Source organism: Geotrypetes seraphini, chromosome 8 (genome assembly GCF_902459505.1).
Source record: "Geotrypetes seraphini chromosome 8, aGeoSer1.1, whole genome shotgun sequence".
NCBI classification, from domain to species: Eukaryota; Metazoa; Chordata; class Amphibia; order Gymnophiona; family Dermophiidae; genus Geotrypetes; species Geotrypetes seraphini.
Window position 1 is genome coordinate 138,741,929 of NC_047091.1, and position 17,573 is coordinate 138,759,501.

The window sequence follows — 17,573 nt, forward strand, 5'->3', positions numbered from 1 at the left end:
TGATATGGTAGGGGTGGGAGGAAGGGGGTTAAATTTTATTACTTTATGTGCATTATGATAGAAAATCAAGTGATGTTTTTAAGTTCAAATGTTACTTTGTGCTACATTTGTTGTAAGTTGTAAAATGAATAAAAATTTATTTAAAAAAATAATTAAATTTTACAATTTTCAATGTTATTTGAAAATATTTCATACTAGTATTTAAGCCCGTTACATTAACGGGTGCTAGAATAGATGTGTAGACTTTTAGCACAATGGGTCGCTGAGGCGTTTCTTTCTTTCTTACTTTATGTTTTTTATCTCTCTCCCTGCCCCCCTTTCTTTCTGTCTCTGTCCCCCTGTGTGTCTTTGTCTCTTCCCTGGCCCCCTGTCTTACTGTCTCTCTCCCTGGCTGTTTGTCAGTCTTTCTTTGTTTCTGTATCTTCTCCCTTTGCGAGTGTGGGGCAGTTGTAGGCACGCAAGCGCACTCCTTCCGGCCACGGACATACGGAACACGCAGGTAGGAGTCCGCATGCGCCGCTTAAGGTTTTATTATGTAGTCATTAAGCCCGTTACATTAACGGGTGCTAAAATATATGTCTGTCTGTCTCCCTCCTGCTGACTCTCTCTCTAGCCCCCTTTGTCTGTCTGTCTTTCTGTCCCTCTCCCTGCCCCTGTTTCTTTCTGTCTCCCTCTCTCCCGCTGTCTGTCTGTCATTTTTCCCCATTTCCCTGTGCAGCAGCATTTCCATCCCACTTCACTATGCAGCATTTCCATCCCACTTCCCTCCTATCCCCCCCTTTTCTGTGCAGAAGCAGCAGCGGTATTTCCCTTCCCCTCCAAGTCCCTGTATAGCAGTAGCAGCATTTTTCCCCACCCCCCTTTTCCTTCTCTTACCACGATCTGCTCTTCTCTTACCTGCTCCGTTCAGCCCCTCCACCTTCTTTTACTGCCATTGTTCTGCTGTTCTGGCCTGCTCCTGACCCTCCCACCGCCGACAAACCTCCGGGCTCCAGCCGCGTAGGCAGCACTTTAAACACGCTGCTTCGCGGCCTTCTACTGCCGATTTCCTCTCCCGCATCTGTCTCCGATGATGTCATCAGAAATGCGGCAGTAGAAGGGCGCAAAGCAGCGTTTTTAAATTGCTGCCTACACTGCTGGAGCCAGGAGGTTTGTGGAGGGTCAACGGGCTGAGCGGGGCTGCTCTCCATCACTCAGTTGCTGTCACTGCTCCACAGGGCTGCGAGTGTGTTGTAGTCGCGCATGCGCACTTCTTCAGGCCACGGACATACTGAACACGCAAGTGGAAGTGCGCATGCGCGGCTTAGGGTTTTATTATAGAGATGTGAAATATGTTGTGAGAATCTTGTACACATTACTCAGAGGTGTTTTCATACCACAATTTCATTTTGTTCTTCTACTGCAGGGGTGCCCACACTTTTTGGGCTTGCAAGCTACTTTTTAAATGACCAAGTCAAGGGGGCGTGGCTTAACGCGAGCACGGATGGAGGTGTGATCGTGAAGCTCCTCACCATCCAGGCAATGAAATAAAAAAAAAATTCTTTTTCCTTCAAAATAATTATATAGAAAATATATATTTAAAAAGCTAAACAAAAGATACAAGATAAAATCCTAAATTGCGGCATTTGAAGTGAGGTATGTGCTGACAAGAGTCGGGAAAGCAGAGAGCCGTTTGTGTTGGCGGCTTCGTAAAGTTTGAATGCAGCGCTAAAGCCGCGAAATATATGTGAATGATCAAACAGTTTGGCGAATTTGTGAAAAAAAGTTTATGCTCCGACCAAATATAACTAAAACAGAAAAAAGCTGATAAAAGTCAGGAAAGCAGAGAGATATCTGTGTTTTCGGCGGTTTCAAGAGGCTTGAAAGCAGTGCTGAGACTGTGAGATGAATGTGAATGACCAGATAATTTGATTAGGAAATTGTGAAAAAAAGGTTGTGTTTCGATCAGATATAACTGGAAAAAAGAAAAAAAACCTGAATTACTACAGTTGAAGTGAGATATGTGCTGACAAGAGACGGGAAGGCAGAGAACCGTTTGTATTTTCGGCGGTTTCAAGAGGCTGAGACTGCGAGATGCATGTGAATGACCAGATAATTTGATTGAGAAAATATAAAGAAAGGTTGTGTTCTGACAAGATATAACTGAAGGAAAAAAAAAGCTGAATTGCTACAGTTAAAGTGAGATATGTGCAGATAAGAGTCGGGAAGGCAGAGAACCGTTAGTGTTGGCGGTTTTCATGAAGTTTGAATGCAACGCTGAAGCCGCGAAGTATATGTTAGTGATCAAACAGTTTGGCGAAATTGAAAAAAAGAAGTTTATGTTCCGACCAGATATAACTGAAACAGAAAAAAGCTGATAAAAGTCAGGAAAGCAGAGAGATATCTGTGTTTTCGGCGGTTTCAAGAGGCTTGAAAGCAGTGCTGAGACTGTGAGATGAATGTGAATGACCAGATAATTTGATTAGGAAATTGTGAAAAAAAGGTTGTGTTTCGATCAGATATAACTGGAAAAAAGAAAAAAAACCTGAATTACTACAGTTGAAGTGAGATATGTGCTGACAAGAGACGGGAAGGCAGAGAACCGTTTGTATTTTCGGCGGTTTCATTAAACTTGAATGCAGCGCTGAAACCGCGAAGTACATGTGAGTAATCAAACAGTTCGATTGGGGAAATTGTGAAAGAAATTTGTAATCTGACCAGATATATTGAAACCAAAAGAAGGTAAAAGATTATCCTTTGATAAAAAGGGGATTGAATAAAGAAAATTGAGAGAGAAGAATACTGGCATTTTCTCTCAACAATTAAGAGCCAAAGCGCTGAAGACAAATAAATATCAGCTTACTAAAGGAAAAAAAAAAGAAAAAGAAAAATAAAAATACTGAATTGAATATTACTTTCCTCTGACAAAGCTGCGATTGGGCTTGTGAGAGAGGAGACAGAGAAAAGGTTCAACGGAACTTTAAAAAAAAACTGAAACAGCAAGACATTGAGGCAATTGAGAGACGCTGAGAAAAAACAGAAGACAATTGCTTCAAGTAGGTCAAAATAAAGAAAAATAACTCTATAAAGTGTTGCTCTCCTCAATCAGGGCAGCGATTGGGCTTATGAGAAGAGAAAAAAAGAATTTTTTTTTTCAGCGCTGAAACGGTGTCTCATTGAGAGAGAGAGTGAATGTCAGAGATAGTGAATTAAAACTTGTGAAAGGAATTGACTAATCTGAAAAGAAAAGAGCTTAAAAAGAAAATTTCTACTTCAAAAGATAGAACAAAATCTTGGAAGAAAAGAGATTAAAAACCTAAGAATACCAAATCTAAGAGACTAAATACAAGAAATAAGAATAACCAAAAAAAAAAAGAAAACAATAACATGGCAAGTACCAGACAAAACAAAAATGAGGCTGGTACATCTGCAAAAAGACAGAAACAAGAACAAATAACACCAAGCAAGATACCACTTCCTATCGAAGAATCAGACACATTAAGCAAAGCAGAAGTTATGGAAGAACTAAAACAAATCAAACAAATGCTCAAGGAAACTATAACTAATATGTCGGAAATGAAAGAAGAAATTTTAAATATTCATAGACAAATGGAAGTTAACAACAAAAGAACAACTGAACTAGAATCAAAAATGGAAACTATAGAATGTGAATCAAAAAGATGTAAAAACGACAGCCTGGAATTAAATAAATTAAAAGATCAACTGGAGGACTACGAGAATAGAGGAAGAAGGAAGAACATCAAACTCTTTGGAATACAAGAAAATTTAGAGGGAAAAAATACTATCCTTTTCCTTGAAAATTTAATTCCAAAAATATTACAGTTAGACTTGAAACAACCAATTGAAATTGAAAGGGCGCATAGAATCCCAATTAAAAATTTAGAAAACAAAAACAGACCAAGACCAATAATTTTCAAAATGCTGAGATACCAACAAGCACTAGAGATACTAAATGCTGCAAAAAAAGATAAAAACCTAAATTATAAAGGATCAAGATTATGGTTTTTACCAGACTTCGCCAAAAACACAGCAACTAAAAGAAAAAGACTACTAGACATGAGACCTCTACTAAAAGAAAAAGGATTTAAATATGGTCTATACTACCCGGCGAAAATGAGAGTGTCATCTGGAGACAAGTCCTTATATTTTGAGGATCCCGAAAAACTAAAAGATTTTCTCTCTAAACCAGAACCTATGATATTTTAACATAATACATTAAGATGGTTTTGAAGACTCTATGAAAAATTAGAAAATATAACATATCGAAATATCTGAAGAAATGGAGGAAAACAATACAAAGAAAAGATAATAATAATTATATGAAAGAAAGAACAGAATATAGGAAAATTATTAAATAATACAATACATATATGTTTAAAATAATTATATGTTGAAATTATAATACTAAGGAAATACAAATTAACATATTGTTAAATGGATAATGATACATTAATAAAATGTTATGGAAAATGATTAAAGGTATAAAAGATCAATATAGATAGATAGAAGGGAAATTTGTTTAAACATTGAAAATTGATTGCCTGGAATGGGGAGAATGTTAGGATTACAGTTCCAATGTGTATCCTTAAGCAGCCAATGTATTGGGTGGGAAAGGGAGGGACAAAGAGAATATTTATTAGAATAATTAAGGGAGATACATTAGGGTTAAATATGTGTGTCGTAAAGAAAATTTTTTGGATATTAAATATGAAAGAGGAGAGGAAGAATAAGATAATGAAAAGTATTAAAATATATAATGTCTTTTAAAATATATTCTATTAATGTCAATGGCCTGAATCACGTAATTAAAAGGAAAAAAATATTAACATTTTTAAAAAAGCAAAATGCAGATATTTACTGTCTGCAAGAGACCCATCTTAATATGAAGGAATCACAGAAATTATCAGGTGGATGGATAAAGGAATGTTTTTTTGCTCCAGCAGTGGATAAAAAAGCAGGGGTTGCAATTCTTATAAATAAAAAATGTATAGCCAATATAAAGGTAAAAAGTTCAGATCCACATGGAAGATGGGTACATATCGATATAGGTATGGGAAATGATACCCTGACGTTATTTAATATATATGCCCCTAATTCGAATCAATCAGAATTTTTCAAAAAGCTACAAAACATGTTATTACCACTGGCTGCCTCTAATTTAGTGGTGGCTGGAGATTTTAATGCTGTAATGGACCCATTATTGGATAAAAAACCAGGTAAAAATATTAAATCTTTAGGTCTAGATAATTTAGTTAGATCATGCGATTTGAAGGATATATGGCGTATTCTTCATTTTAATGATCAGGAATATTCATTTTGTTCACAAGTTCATAAATCATTTTCAAGAATAGATTATATTTTTGTTTCAACAAATAAAGTGCAACAGGTGATTAAAGCCTCCATTGATCCTATTATCATTTCGGATCATGCGGGAATATGGATAGAAATACAATTAAATCAATTAGAAAATAATAGACCTCTTTGGAGATTTGATAATGCATTGCTTGTGGATGACAAATTTTTGGAAAATTTTAAAACACAAATTAATGAATTTTTTCAAACAAATTTAGTGGAAGATACATCTATAGAGAATGTATGGGATGCATTTAAAGCAACTATGAGGGGTAATATTATATCATATTCAGCTTTTATTAGGAAACAAATTAAAAAACAATATATAGAATTAGAAAAAGAAATAAAAATATTAGAAGCTAAATTGATAAGTAAATGGGAATATGAAGTTTTGCAAGCTCTCTTGAAAGTAAAAGGTAAATATAATGAATTAACTTCAAAAATGATAAGAAAAGATTTGTTTACCAAGCAAACAGTGTATTATGGAAATTCTAATAAGGCGGGAAAATTATTAGCAAATTATCTTAAGGCAAAAAAAAGGAGAACTAATATTAATGGAATAAAAGATGATAATGGTATAATAACAAATCAAACAAATATAATATTAAAACAATTTTTAAATTTTTATAAGGATCTATATTCTTCCGAACCTTATTTGGAGAAACAAAAAGATGGAAAAAAATTTTTAGATTTAATTAATGGACCTAAAATTCCTGATCATATAAAACGAAGTTTAGAAGAACCTATATCATTAAAAGAATTAGAAACAGCATTGAGATCTCTTAGAGTCGGATCCGCTCCAGGTGGTGATGGTTACACAGTAGAATTTTATAAAACATTTCAAAATATCCTCTCCACACATTTATTAAAATTATATCAGACACAACTTATAAAAGGTAATATAAAAGGTACTATGGCTGAATCAATAATAATTGTTTTCCCTAAGCCAAATAAAGATCCTACTTTGGTTTCGAACTACAGGCCTATATCTTTGATAAATGTTGATAATAAACTTTTGGCGAAAATTTTGGCTCTGAGATTAGCCAAAGCTCTCCCACATATTATAGATATGCATCAAACGGGTTTCGTTGCTAAAAGACATTCCTCCAATAACTCTAGACTATTATTTCACATGCTAAACTTATCAAAAAAAATGGATGAACCGGCTTTTACAGTTTCATTAGATGCTGAAAAAGCATTTGATAGAGTAGAATGGAATTTTATGTATCAGGCTTTAGAATGGTTTGGTATAGGTTCTGGATTTATACAAATGGTAAAAACTTTGTATAGCTTCCCAATGGCAAGACTAAATATTAATAATAAGATATCTGATGGTTTTCAATTGCAGAGGGGAGTTAGACAAGGCTGTCCGTTATCTCCTTTGCTATTTGATGTTGTATTAGAACCCTTATTGTTAGCAATACAGCAAACGAGGGAGATACAAGGTATTCCATATTCAGATATGGAATATAAAATTTCGGCTTATGCGGATGATATTTTGCTTTATTTGAGAAACCCAGAGTCTACCTTATCTTCTTTATTGGAATTAATTGATAAGTTTGGCAAATTTTCAGGTTATAAAATTAATTGGAATAAATCTGAAATTATACCCTTGAATGTTTACTGTGTAAAAGGATTATTTGATACTTTTCCATTCATATGGAAAGAAGAAGGATTTAAATATCTTGGCATTCAAGTTAAAAAAACAATTGAAGATACTATAAAAGAAAATGAAAAATATGTATTAAAAAAAGTAACAGAGTTATGTGAGCAATGGAACCCATTACATATTTCTTGGTGGGGAAGAGTTCAAACTATTAAAATGATGATGTTACCTGTGGTTTGCTACCAAATGAGTATGATACCTATTTATTTTCAGGGGTCCTTTTATAAAAAGCTTAATAGAATTTTAACAAAATTTCTTTGGCTTGGTAAAACACCTAGAATAGCTTTAGTAACCTTACAAAAATCAATTAAGGAGGGAGGGGTAAATTTTCCAAATTTCTATAGGTACCATCAAGCCTATATTCTACGTCAGGGTATGTATTGGATCCTCCCAGAACTTATAGATAATGCACCAGATTGGTTATATTTGGAATGGCGCCTTATGTTTCCCCTAAATTTAGTTCATCTACCAAGTATTAATATACCTAAAAGATACAAAGAAAATAAAATAATAATGGATACTTGGAAAACATTGAGATTTATTGATAAATTAACACCCATCCCAATATACAAATCAACTAATCAATCCATATGGATAAACTCCAAGATCAAAATTGGCGGAACTCAAATCCTTTGGAAGAACTGGATTATTGCAGGCATTAGATCTCTAGACGATGTTATTTCAGAAGGTAAACTGCTGGATTTTTCACAATTGCAACATAGATTTGGTCTTAATAAAACACAAAGTTTTAAATGGTTGCAATTGAAGCAGGCCATTCAGGTTGGGTTCCCTGAATGGAAATCATTAAACAATCAATATAGTTTAAATTTCTTATGCTTTAAAGCAGACTTCCTAGGACATCAAGCCGCATTGTGGTATAAATTAATATCTGGATATATAAATAAAAAACCAAAAAATGGTCTAAGAGACATTTGGAGCATTGAGATTGGACATCAAATTAATGCATCTCAATGGCCACTAATTTGGTCTTGGAGAATGGGATGTACAGTGTCAGCGTCTATGAGACAAACATGGTTCTTTTTATTACATAGAGCTTTTTGGACCCCTACTCGTTTGCAAAAATTAGACAGTTCTAAGTCTAATAGATGCTGGCACTGTAATCTAGAACCAGGGACATTAGATCATTTATTATATCATTGTCCTTATATTAAAATTTTTTGGAATTCAATTTGGCCACAAATTAATAAATTAATGGAAAATCATATTGCAATATCATATGATACAATTTTATTTGGAACAATGATGAGAAAAAAAAGTCAAATTTCACCAGAAAATAATAAGCTTTTATTAATTATGACAGGGGTTGCCATTCAACATATAACTAATAATTGGAAAAATTACAACAACCTAAATTACACATTTTGGTGGAATACAATATGCCATATTTTTAAAATGGAAAGAACAATAGCAATACAAAAGGGGACATATAATAAATTTATAAAAATATGGGGGCCATTGACAAAATACTGTAATGAATAAATAATATGATGTTTTCTTCTTCTTTTCTTCTTTTAAATTTTTTTTTTTTTTTTTTTTTTTTTTATGACACACATAAGAAAAATTAATTTATACAAAGTATGTTATAATATATTATACAAAATGTAACGTATGAATAAAAGGTAATAAAAGGGTAAGGGGAGGGAAATGGGACAAAAATTGTTTTGATTATATTGTATTAAATAGAAAAAAGTTATTGAATATATATCAATTGTATTCTAATATGTTGTATATTTTTTATAAAAATTTGAAAATTAAAATATTATATTAAAGAAATGAAAGGGAGGGGGGAGGGTGAGGGGGAAAATCAAATTCAGAAATATAATGTATTAGATATAAAAGTGATAATATGCATTTATCAATTGTAATTTATTATTATGTACACTTTATGAAAAATAAGAAAATAAAAAATAATGGGAAAAAAAAAAATAAATGACCAAGTCAAAATGATCTACCAACAATAAAATATATAAAAAAAAAAACAACAAAGCCCACTGTACGAAGAGGAAATGTTAATTATCATTTATATTCTGGGGTTTTTTCAAAACGGTCAAGGCAGATGACTTTATGCAATGTCACCTTAGTAACAACTATACAAAAATAGACAAATATACTCCCTCCCTTTTTACTAAACCGCAATAGCGGTTTTTAGCGCAGGGAGCTGTGCTAAATAACCTGCGCTGCTCTCGACACTCATAGGCTCCCTGCGCTAAAAACCGCTATTGTGGTACAGTAAAATGGGGCCATAGTGCAAAATATAGACAGCAGATATAAATTCTCAAAATGGACACATTTTGATCACTAAATTGAAAATAAAATCATTTTTCCTATCTTTGTTGTTTGGTGATTTCATGAATCTCTGGTTGCACTTTATTCTTCTGACTGTGCATCCAATATTTCTTCCCTTCTTTCAGCCTGCTTTATGCTTCCAGACCTCATTCCCTCCGCCAATTTTTTCTTCCTCTCTCCCTGTCCCCCTCTCCTTTCTTTCAGTCTTTCTTTCTGTCTCCCTGCCCCCATTTCTTTCTATCTTTCTCTCTCCATGCCCCCTTACGTTCTGTCTTCCTGTCCCCCCTTTCTTTCTCTCTACTTTCCCTCTTTCTTTCTCCCTGCCTGCTACCAAGCCACTGCCATCGGGGAACAGGCCTCCAAACCACCACCTCTCCTCCTCCCCCTAGGAGCCACAAACACTACCTGTCGCAAACTGCTGCACGGAACGGGAGTTTTCTGCATGTATTTCCAGGCATTCGATCGGTTCTCTCCCCCCCAAATCCGTCCTTCCTCCTGCTTCCACCCTCCGCACCGCCTTCTCCGAGGACGCTCGCAACTGATCCCCCGGAACTCGCACTATCTGCCACTTTCTGCCCCCCAGCCCCCCCACTTGACAAAACTTCTGGTAGGGTGGCCCATGGCAGAAGGGAAAGCTCCAGGGCTGGCCTGGGAATCCCTGAGAGAAGGTAGGACGGTGGGGGGAGGGAAGGGAGGCTGACTGACTGACTGGCACCGTTCTGTGCAGGTAGTGAGAGGAGCTGCCAGGTGCACGAGGTCCGCCAGGATGCTTTGGGTCCATCTGACTCTTGGGAAGCAAATAGAATACAAAGGCAACGCGATCGACTCACGTTGCCTTAGCCCAAAAGGCAACAGGGGTGCCCAAAAGGTCGATTGCGATCGACCTTTTGGGCACCCCTGTTCTATAGGATAGTATAGAGGGGAAAAGAGAGCCATGATGTTTGCTATCCCAAGAATTTGGCGGTAACCCACTGACCACTCAAGCAACAGCTACTTCTGCATGGTGAACCCTTCCAAACATTGAACTGGCAAGCATGGCATCTGCAATCACATATCTGGACATTCCTTCATCCATCACTCCGGTGCCTGAGTTCCCCATACCCACTCCCCAAGAAAGAGAGCAGCTGTCTTTAGAAGACCGCAACAAGTCAAAGAGTGAGAGATGTTGTAGATCCACTTTATAGCTACATGCATTTAATATTGGATTGATACACTACAAAATGAAAATGCTAAAGTACTCCTAGTACCTTCTAAATTGCTTTCAAGAAAACACATTTTACCACTGTAATTCTATGCAGCACCCCCTAACCCTCTCCCCAATAAAAAAAAAAAAAACATTTTATTTTCTTACCAGGAGAATATATTTTGTATTTGTTGCAGGTTTCATTTTCTCCTATTCCTGGTTGATTCTTTTCTTTTGTTTCCCACTTATTCAGATGCTCCTCCAACTTTTGCAGCCCATCCTGGGAAGACAGATCAACAAAACAGCCCAGAAATTCCCAGTATTCAACCCAGGGGAAACCCAGTTCATGAGCTAACTCCCTGCAATAAATCAAATAGAATGGATCATTGGTGAGGTGAGCACAGGAGGAACAGAAATACAAAGAGGTTACTAAGAATGAGCCAGATAGTGGGTCCTTGAAATCCTGTGGCAACAACTCATTAAATTATTCTGTTGCAGGCCTCAGAACTAAAGGTAATGTGTCCCAGTAGGGTCCAGACATTTCTTTGCTCTTTTAGCTCACATCAGAACTGAGCTACAGAATCGCAGGTATTTATTACTCAGAGGTTTTCCCTAATTTTATAACACCATACTTCTGTTATACAGCTGTTAGTGCTTATCCAGTGGCCACAGACCACACAGCTCCCCTCCAGATCCTGGTTAAGGTTAGCTAGTAGGTGATGCTACTGTATAATTACTAACTCTTCCTGTGCATCCTCAACTGCCAAATTCCAGAAGTGTAGTACTGCTGATCATTAAAGTCATACAAAAGCACTGCCAGGAAGCTCTTGTGAGCTACTGCTAAATAAAATCTGGATAAACCCAGTATGAAATGCTCCCCTTCAGGACAGGGCTGCACTGTTTCAAGAATGACAGGCATGAAATAAATCAGTTTTGACAAACCAGCAGTCATACAACCAAGAAAGAACCAGGTGTTCTAAATCTGTCACTTCACTTTTCCCCTCATTGCATAATAAAACCAGTAGTACTCTGCTCTTCTCTAGTAAAGGGCAATGGATTATGGACTTGATATACAACCTTTCTGAGGTACAACCAAAGCAATTTACATATTCTAGTGAATGCCCATGTCAGAGGTGGCGGTGTGTTTGAAAATATTTTGATGTAGTATATGGATGAAGGAAAAGCAAAGATACTAACCAGTAGCGGGTGTTCTCTGAAGATAGGAGGCATATATTCTCACATGTGGATAAAGTCATCCACAAAACCCGGTACAGACACTACCAAATGCACTGCCACTTTAAATCTTTAGGCATTTCCCATACATGTGCCAATGCCTTCCTGCCTGACGTCTGCTAAGCAGTCAACTAGGGGAGGTGGGCAGGTTGGGAGAATATGTGGCCTGTTGTCCTCTGAAAACGCCCGCTACAGGTAAATAAATATCTTTGCCTTCTCCAAGGACAAGCAAGCATAATATTCTCACATGTGGGATTCATGTCTCTGGAAGAGGTCAAACCATGAATATAGAGAAGCCTTGTGAAACCGTATAGGGCTGGAGTGAAAGTTGGCTTTAAGTAGAGAATAGATGTTGCAGAACTGCTTGCCCAAACCTACTGTCTCTTCAGGAGTTGTGTTCTAAACAGTAGTGAGAAGTAAACATATGGACTGAGGATCAAGTAGCCACTTTGCAGATTTATTCAATAGAAGAACACAGTGCAAAAATGAGCCACTGCAGCACATATATTGTGGGCTGTCACATGACATTGGAACAACAACCCAGCCTGACAAAGGAGATACAGTCCACTATCCAAGTGGAGATGGCTCTTTTGGATACAGCAACTCCTAGCCTATTAGGATCAAAGGCAACAAAGAGCTGGCAGAACCCTCTTTGTAGCTTAGTGCAGTCCAAGTAGTATGCCAGAGCATGTCTGCAGTCTAAATGTATGAAGGGCTGCTTCTCCAGGATGAGAATGTGGCTTTGGAAAGAAAACAAGCAAAACGATGGTTTGGTGGTGGAATTCTGAAACCACTTTAGGGAGGAATTTGAGATGTATTCAAAGGATTGGTAGCATGGAATGTTGTTACTTTTTGAGTTTTTGCCAGGTACTAGTGACCTGGATTGGCCACTGTGAAGACAGGCTACTTGGCTAGATGGACCATTGGTCTGACCCATTAAGGCTAGTCTTATATTCTTATGTACACTGATTGCATTTCTTGAAGCCACTTGGCACCCTTTGACATGGCATGAAAAATGACCAACACAAAGTCAAAAGGCTTGAGCTTGAGGGAAAAGTATACAGAAAATTGTTGACACTCCCTGGGACGAAAAAGGTTTTGAAATGGCCCAAATTCCCAAAAATCAAAAATGAAGAAAATGTAACCAAGTTTGATGGAATAATTAAAAACAAACAAACAAAAAATTAAGAATCATAAAGAAAACTACAATAAAATAAAACTGGGACAGCGCAAAAAGTATCTAAGTTTGACATAATGAGAAGAAACCAAAGACAGATTCTCCGTTCCATGGAAAACTAAGAACTGATGGTCCCACGAGCCAACGTCATGCAGTATGGGCACTGCCTAAAGATTTAAAGTGACAGTGCACTTGGTAGTGTCAGTATCAGGTTCTGTGGATAACATCGCCCACATGTGAGTATTATACTCACTTGTCCTCAGAGAAAGTATGAAGTGCCAGCAGGAAATGCACACAGCCCAGTGCTCTAATAGTCATAATTTCTGCTGCTCCAGTTTTCCCTTCACATCAGTATTTCACTCTTTAAAACAAGGTTACATCAATACCTTCCTACTCTTTCAACACCTCTTTCTGGATCCGATTTTCGGACACCATGAAAGAAGCCTGCTCGTTCTCGAGGTGGAGTCTTCCAGATCCGACGAAATTCTTCTGCCTGAAAACAGATGCAATGACCTTTTTATTTATTTAAATGGACCAGCTTACCTCCCTCCAGGGGGCTTCCAGCTTAACTGGAACCTATTCCAACTTCTCCTCTCAGTTACCTCTAGGTGAAGGTAGGGACATCAGGAGTCTCCAGTTATGGTCACCCCAACTTCTCCTACCTCTCTACTCTTGTGGTAAGTGTGCTTGGGAGGAGGGGTTAAATCTGCAACTTCATACAAACACACACACACACACACATATATATATATATATATATATATATATATATATATATATATATACATACATACATACACACAGTATATTGTGACATGTTGCTCATTTTAAGTTAAGGACCAACCAGGGATATATATCTTCCAATAAATCTGTATTAATGTAAACAGATATATATCCCTGGTTGGTTGGTCCTCATCTTTTCTCCACTTTTTGGATTTGTGGTGTGGCTATCCAAAAAACAGAAACGCCGAAAAGCAAAAAGGCAAACAAAAGCATAAAAGACAAACAAAAAGACAGGGAATATACAAAACCCCCCAAAAAAGGAAGACAACAGTGCAGGCTCCACCGAAAAGGAGAAGGCAGATTTGAGTGAATTGTGTTTTTTTTTACTGGAGATGTTCAGCAAAATATGTATTTTTTATTTTTTTTTATTTTTAAAATCTTTATTCATTTTTTTGTGTTACAACAAGTGTTACAAATAAACTCAATAGAAACTTAAATACACACTTGACTAACTCATATATTAATCAAGTTTAACATTAATATAATAATCCCCTGTCCCACCCTCCTTCCCAATCAATAATATATAAATCAAATTTTATTGTATATTCTTTAAATATTAATTTAGTATGTAGTAATCAAAATTGAAAAACCCACCCCATTTCCCTCTTTACAATTATCTTATCATGGGAAAAGTTCATTAGAGAAATCATGTTAACGGTCTTTAGATGTTTCCAGTGTTATTTTTGGGAAAAATTATCCTTCATTACAAAAATCGGTTAATGGTCCCCATATTTTTTTAAATTTATTCATGTATCCTTTGTGTGTTGCAATAGCAAGTTCCATTTTATATATGTGGCATACCGAATTCCACCAGAACATATAGTTCAATCTATCATGTTGTTTCCAATTGAATGTAATTTGTTGTATTGCAATTCCAGTTAAAATAAATAAAAGTTTGTTATTACTGGATGAAATTTGGCTTTTTGCTCTCATAGTTGTTCCAAATAATATAGTATCATATGTTAAGGCTACTGGATTTTCTAACATTCTGTTAATTTGGGGCCAAATTGATTTCCAAAATGATAGAATAAATGGACAAAAGAATAAAAGATGATCTAATGTCCCAATTTCAGTATGACAGTGCCAGCATCTATTAGATCTTGAACTATCTATTTTTTGTAAACGAGTAGGGGTCCAAAAAGCTCTATGAAGAAGAAAAAACCAAGTTTGTCTCATAGATGCTGACACCGTACATTTTAGCCTCCAAGACCAAAGTCGTGGCCATTGAGATGCACTAATTTGGTGTTTTATCTCAATGCTCCAAATGTCTCTAAGACCATTTTTTGGTTTTTTATTTATATATCCGGATATTAATTTATACCACTGTGCGGCTTTGTGACCTATTGAGTCCATCTGGAAACATAAGAATTCCAAACTGTGATATTTAGCGAGATCTTTCCATTCAGGGAACCCTTTCTGAATAGATTGCTTCAATTGCAACCATTTAAAATATTGTGTTTTATTGAGACCAAATTTTTGTTGCAATTGTGAAAACTCCAGCAATTTATCATTTTTAATTACATCATCCAAAGTGCGAATGCCTGCTATCATCCAATGTTTCCAGATGACTTTAAAACCGCCAATTTTGATCTTGGGGTTTAGCCATATAGTTTGGTTGGTTGATTTACTAATTGGAATTTGAGTAAGATTACTTATGTATTTTAGAGTTTTCCAGGTATCCATAAAGATTTTATGATCTTTGTATAACCTTGGCATTTTGATACTAATTACATGATTAAGACGTAATGGAAACATAAGCCTCCATTCTAGCCAAAACCAGTCTGGAATATTATCTGTGGGTTCTGGGAGGATCCAATACATACCATGACGTAAGATATAGGCTTGATGATACCTATAAAAGTTGGGAAAATTTACCCCTCCCTCCTTAATTGGTCTTTGTAATGACGCTAGAGCAATTCTTGGTTTTTTATTAAGCCATATAAATTTTGTCAAAGTCCTATTTATTTTTGTATAAAACGAATCTTGAAAAAAAACTGGTATCATCCCCATTTGGTAACATACTACCGGTAAAATCATCATTTTTACAGTTTGTACTCTTCCCCACCAAGATAGATGCAAAGGATTCCATTGCTCACACATTTCTATTATTTTTTGTAATAAGCATTTTTCATTAATTTTCATTGTTTCATCTACTGTTTTTGTTATCAAAATTCCAAGATATTTAATATATTCTTCCTTCCAAACAAAAGGGAATGTATCAAATAAACCTTTTGTACAATGTATATTTAGTGGAAGAATTTCTGATTTATTCCAATTAATTTTATATCCTGAAAAATTTCCAAATTTCTCAATCAATTCAAGTAGATGTGGAATGGTGGATTCTGGATTCTTCAAATATAGTAATAAATCATCTGCGTAAGCAGATATCTTATATTCTTTATCTGAATGAGGTATACCCTGTATCTCCTTAGCTTGTTGGATAGCTAATATTAAGGGTTCTAAAACAATATCAAACAGCAAAGGGGATAAGGGACATCCTTGTCTAACTCCTCTCTGTAGATTAAATTTTTCTGAAAACGTATTATTAATATATAGTCTAGCAGAAGGGGAGCTATACATTGTTTGTATCATTTGTATAAATCCAGGACCTATACCAAACCATTCCATTGCTTGATACATAAAAGGCCATTCTACTCTATCAAAGGCCTTTTCTGCATCTAATGAAATTGCAAAAGTAGGTTCGTTCATTTTCTTTGTTAAATATAACATATGGAATGTTAATCTGGTATTGTGAGATGAATGTCTTTGAGCAACGAATCCTGTTTGATGCATACCTATTATATGGGGGAGAGCTTTAGCTAATCTTAGCGCAAGTATTTTTGCTAATAATTTTCCATCTACATTTATTAAAGATATTGGTCTATAGTTTGATACCAAAGTGGGATCTTTATTGGACTTTGGCAAAACAATAGTCAAAGATTCTGCTATAGTGCCTTTAATACAACCTTTATTGAGTTGATATTGATAAAGATTTAATAAATAGGGTAATAAAAAGTTTTGAAATGTTTTATAAAATTCCACTGTATATCCATCACCACCTGGAGCGGATCCAACTCTAAGGGACTTCAAAGCTGTTCCTAATTCTTTTAGTGATATTGGTTCTTCCAAACTTCGTTTTATATGTTCAGGAACTTTTGGACCCTCTAACATTTTTAAAAATTCAAAACCATCTTTTTCTTTATTTAGATAATTTTCGGAAGAATAAAGAGATTTATAGAATTTTAAGAATTGTTTTAAAATAGGTTCAATTTGTGTATATGTATTTCCATTTTCATCTTTTATTGCTATTAATTTTGTTTTTCTTTTTTTCGCTTTAAGATAGTTTGCCAATATTCTTCCTGATTTGTTTGAATTACCATAGTACAATGTTTGTTGAGAAAATAAATCTTTCCTAATCATCTTAGATGAGATTTCATTATATTTACCTTTTAATTTTAATAATTCTTGTTGAATAGAATATTCCCATTTTTCTATAAGTTTTGATTCTAAATTTTTAATCTCTTTTTCTAAGATTAAAAATTGTTTTTTAATTTGTTTTTTTAGAAAAGCCGAATAAGAAATTATTTGTCCTCTAATTGTTGCCTTAAAGGCATCCCATAAAGTTTCTCTGTTAATATCATCATTATCATTTATTTGAAAAAATTCTTTCATTTTTGTTAGAAGATTTTCACAAAAATTTTTGTCAACCAACATTGTACTATCCATTTTCCAAATTGGTCTGTTATTATTTTGATCTGTAGTTTTAATTTTGATCCACACTCCACCATGGTCAGATAGAATAATTGGATCAATGGCTGCTTGTGTCACTTGATGTGCAAGATGTTTTGAAGTAAAGATATAATCTATTCTTG

At 35.3% G+C, this 17,573-nt stretch overlaps 1 protein-coding gene across 3 annotated transcripts in view; it reads right to left on the reverse strand.

The window, feature by feature from the left end:
* Nucleotides 1–17,573, reverse strand: part of ANKLE2 (ankyrin repeat and LEM domain containing 2) — a 104,609-nt gene that overhangs the window by 44,367 nt on the left and 42,669 nt on the right. For all 3 annotated transcript variants that reach the window (XM_033955070.1, XM_033955069.1, XM_033955068.1), the window contains exons 9-10: nucleotides 13,305–13,411; nucleotides 10,677–10,867 (exon numbers count right to left, since the gene is read on the reverse strand). In XM_033955070.1, the coding sequence (XP_033810961.1) occupies nucleotides 10,677–10,867; nucleotides 13,305–13,411 (298 nt within the window). The remainder of the gene's footprint in view (nucleotides 1–10,676; nucleotides 10,868–13,304; nucleotides 13,412–17,573) is intronic.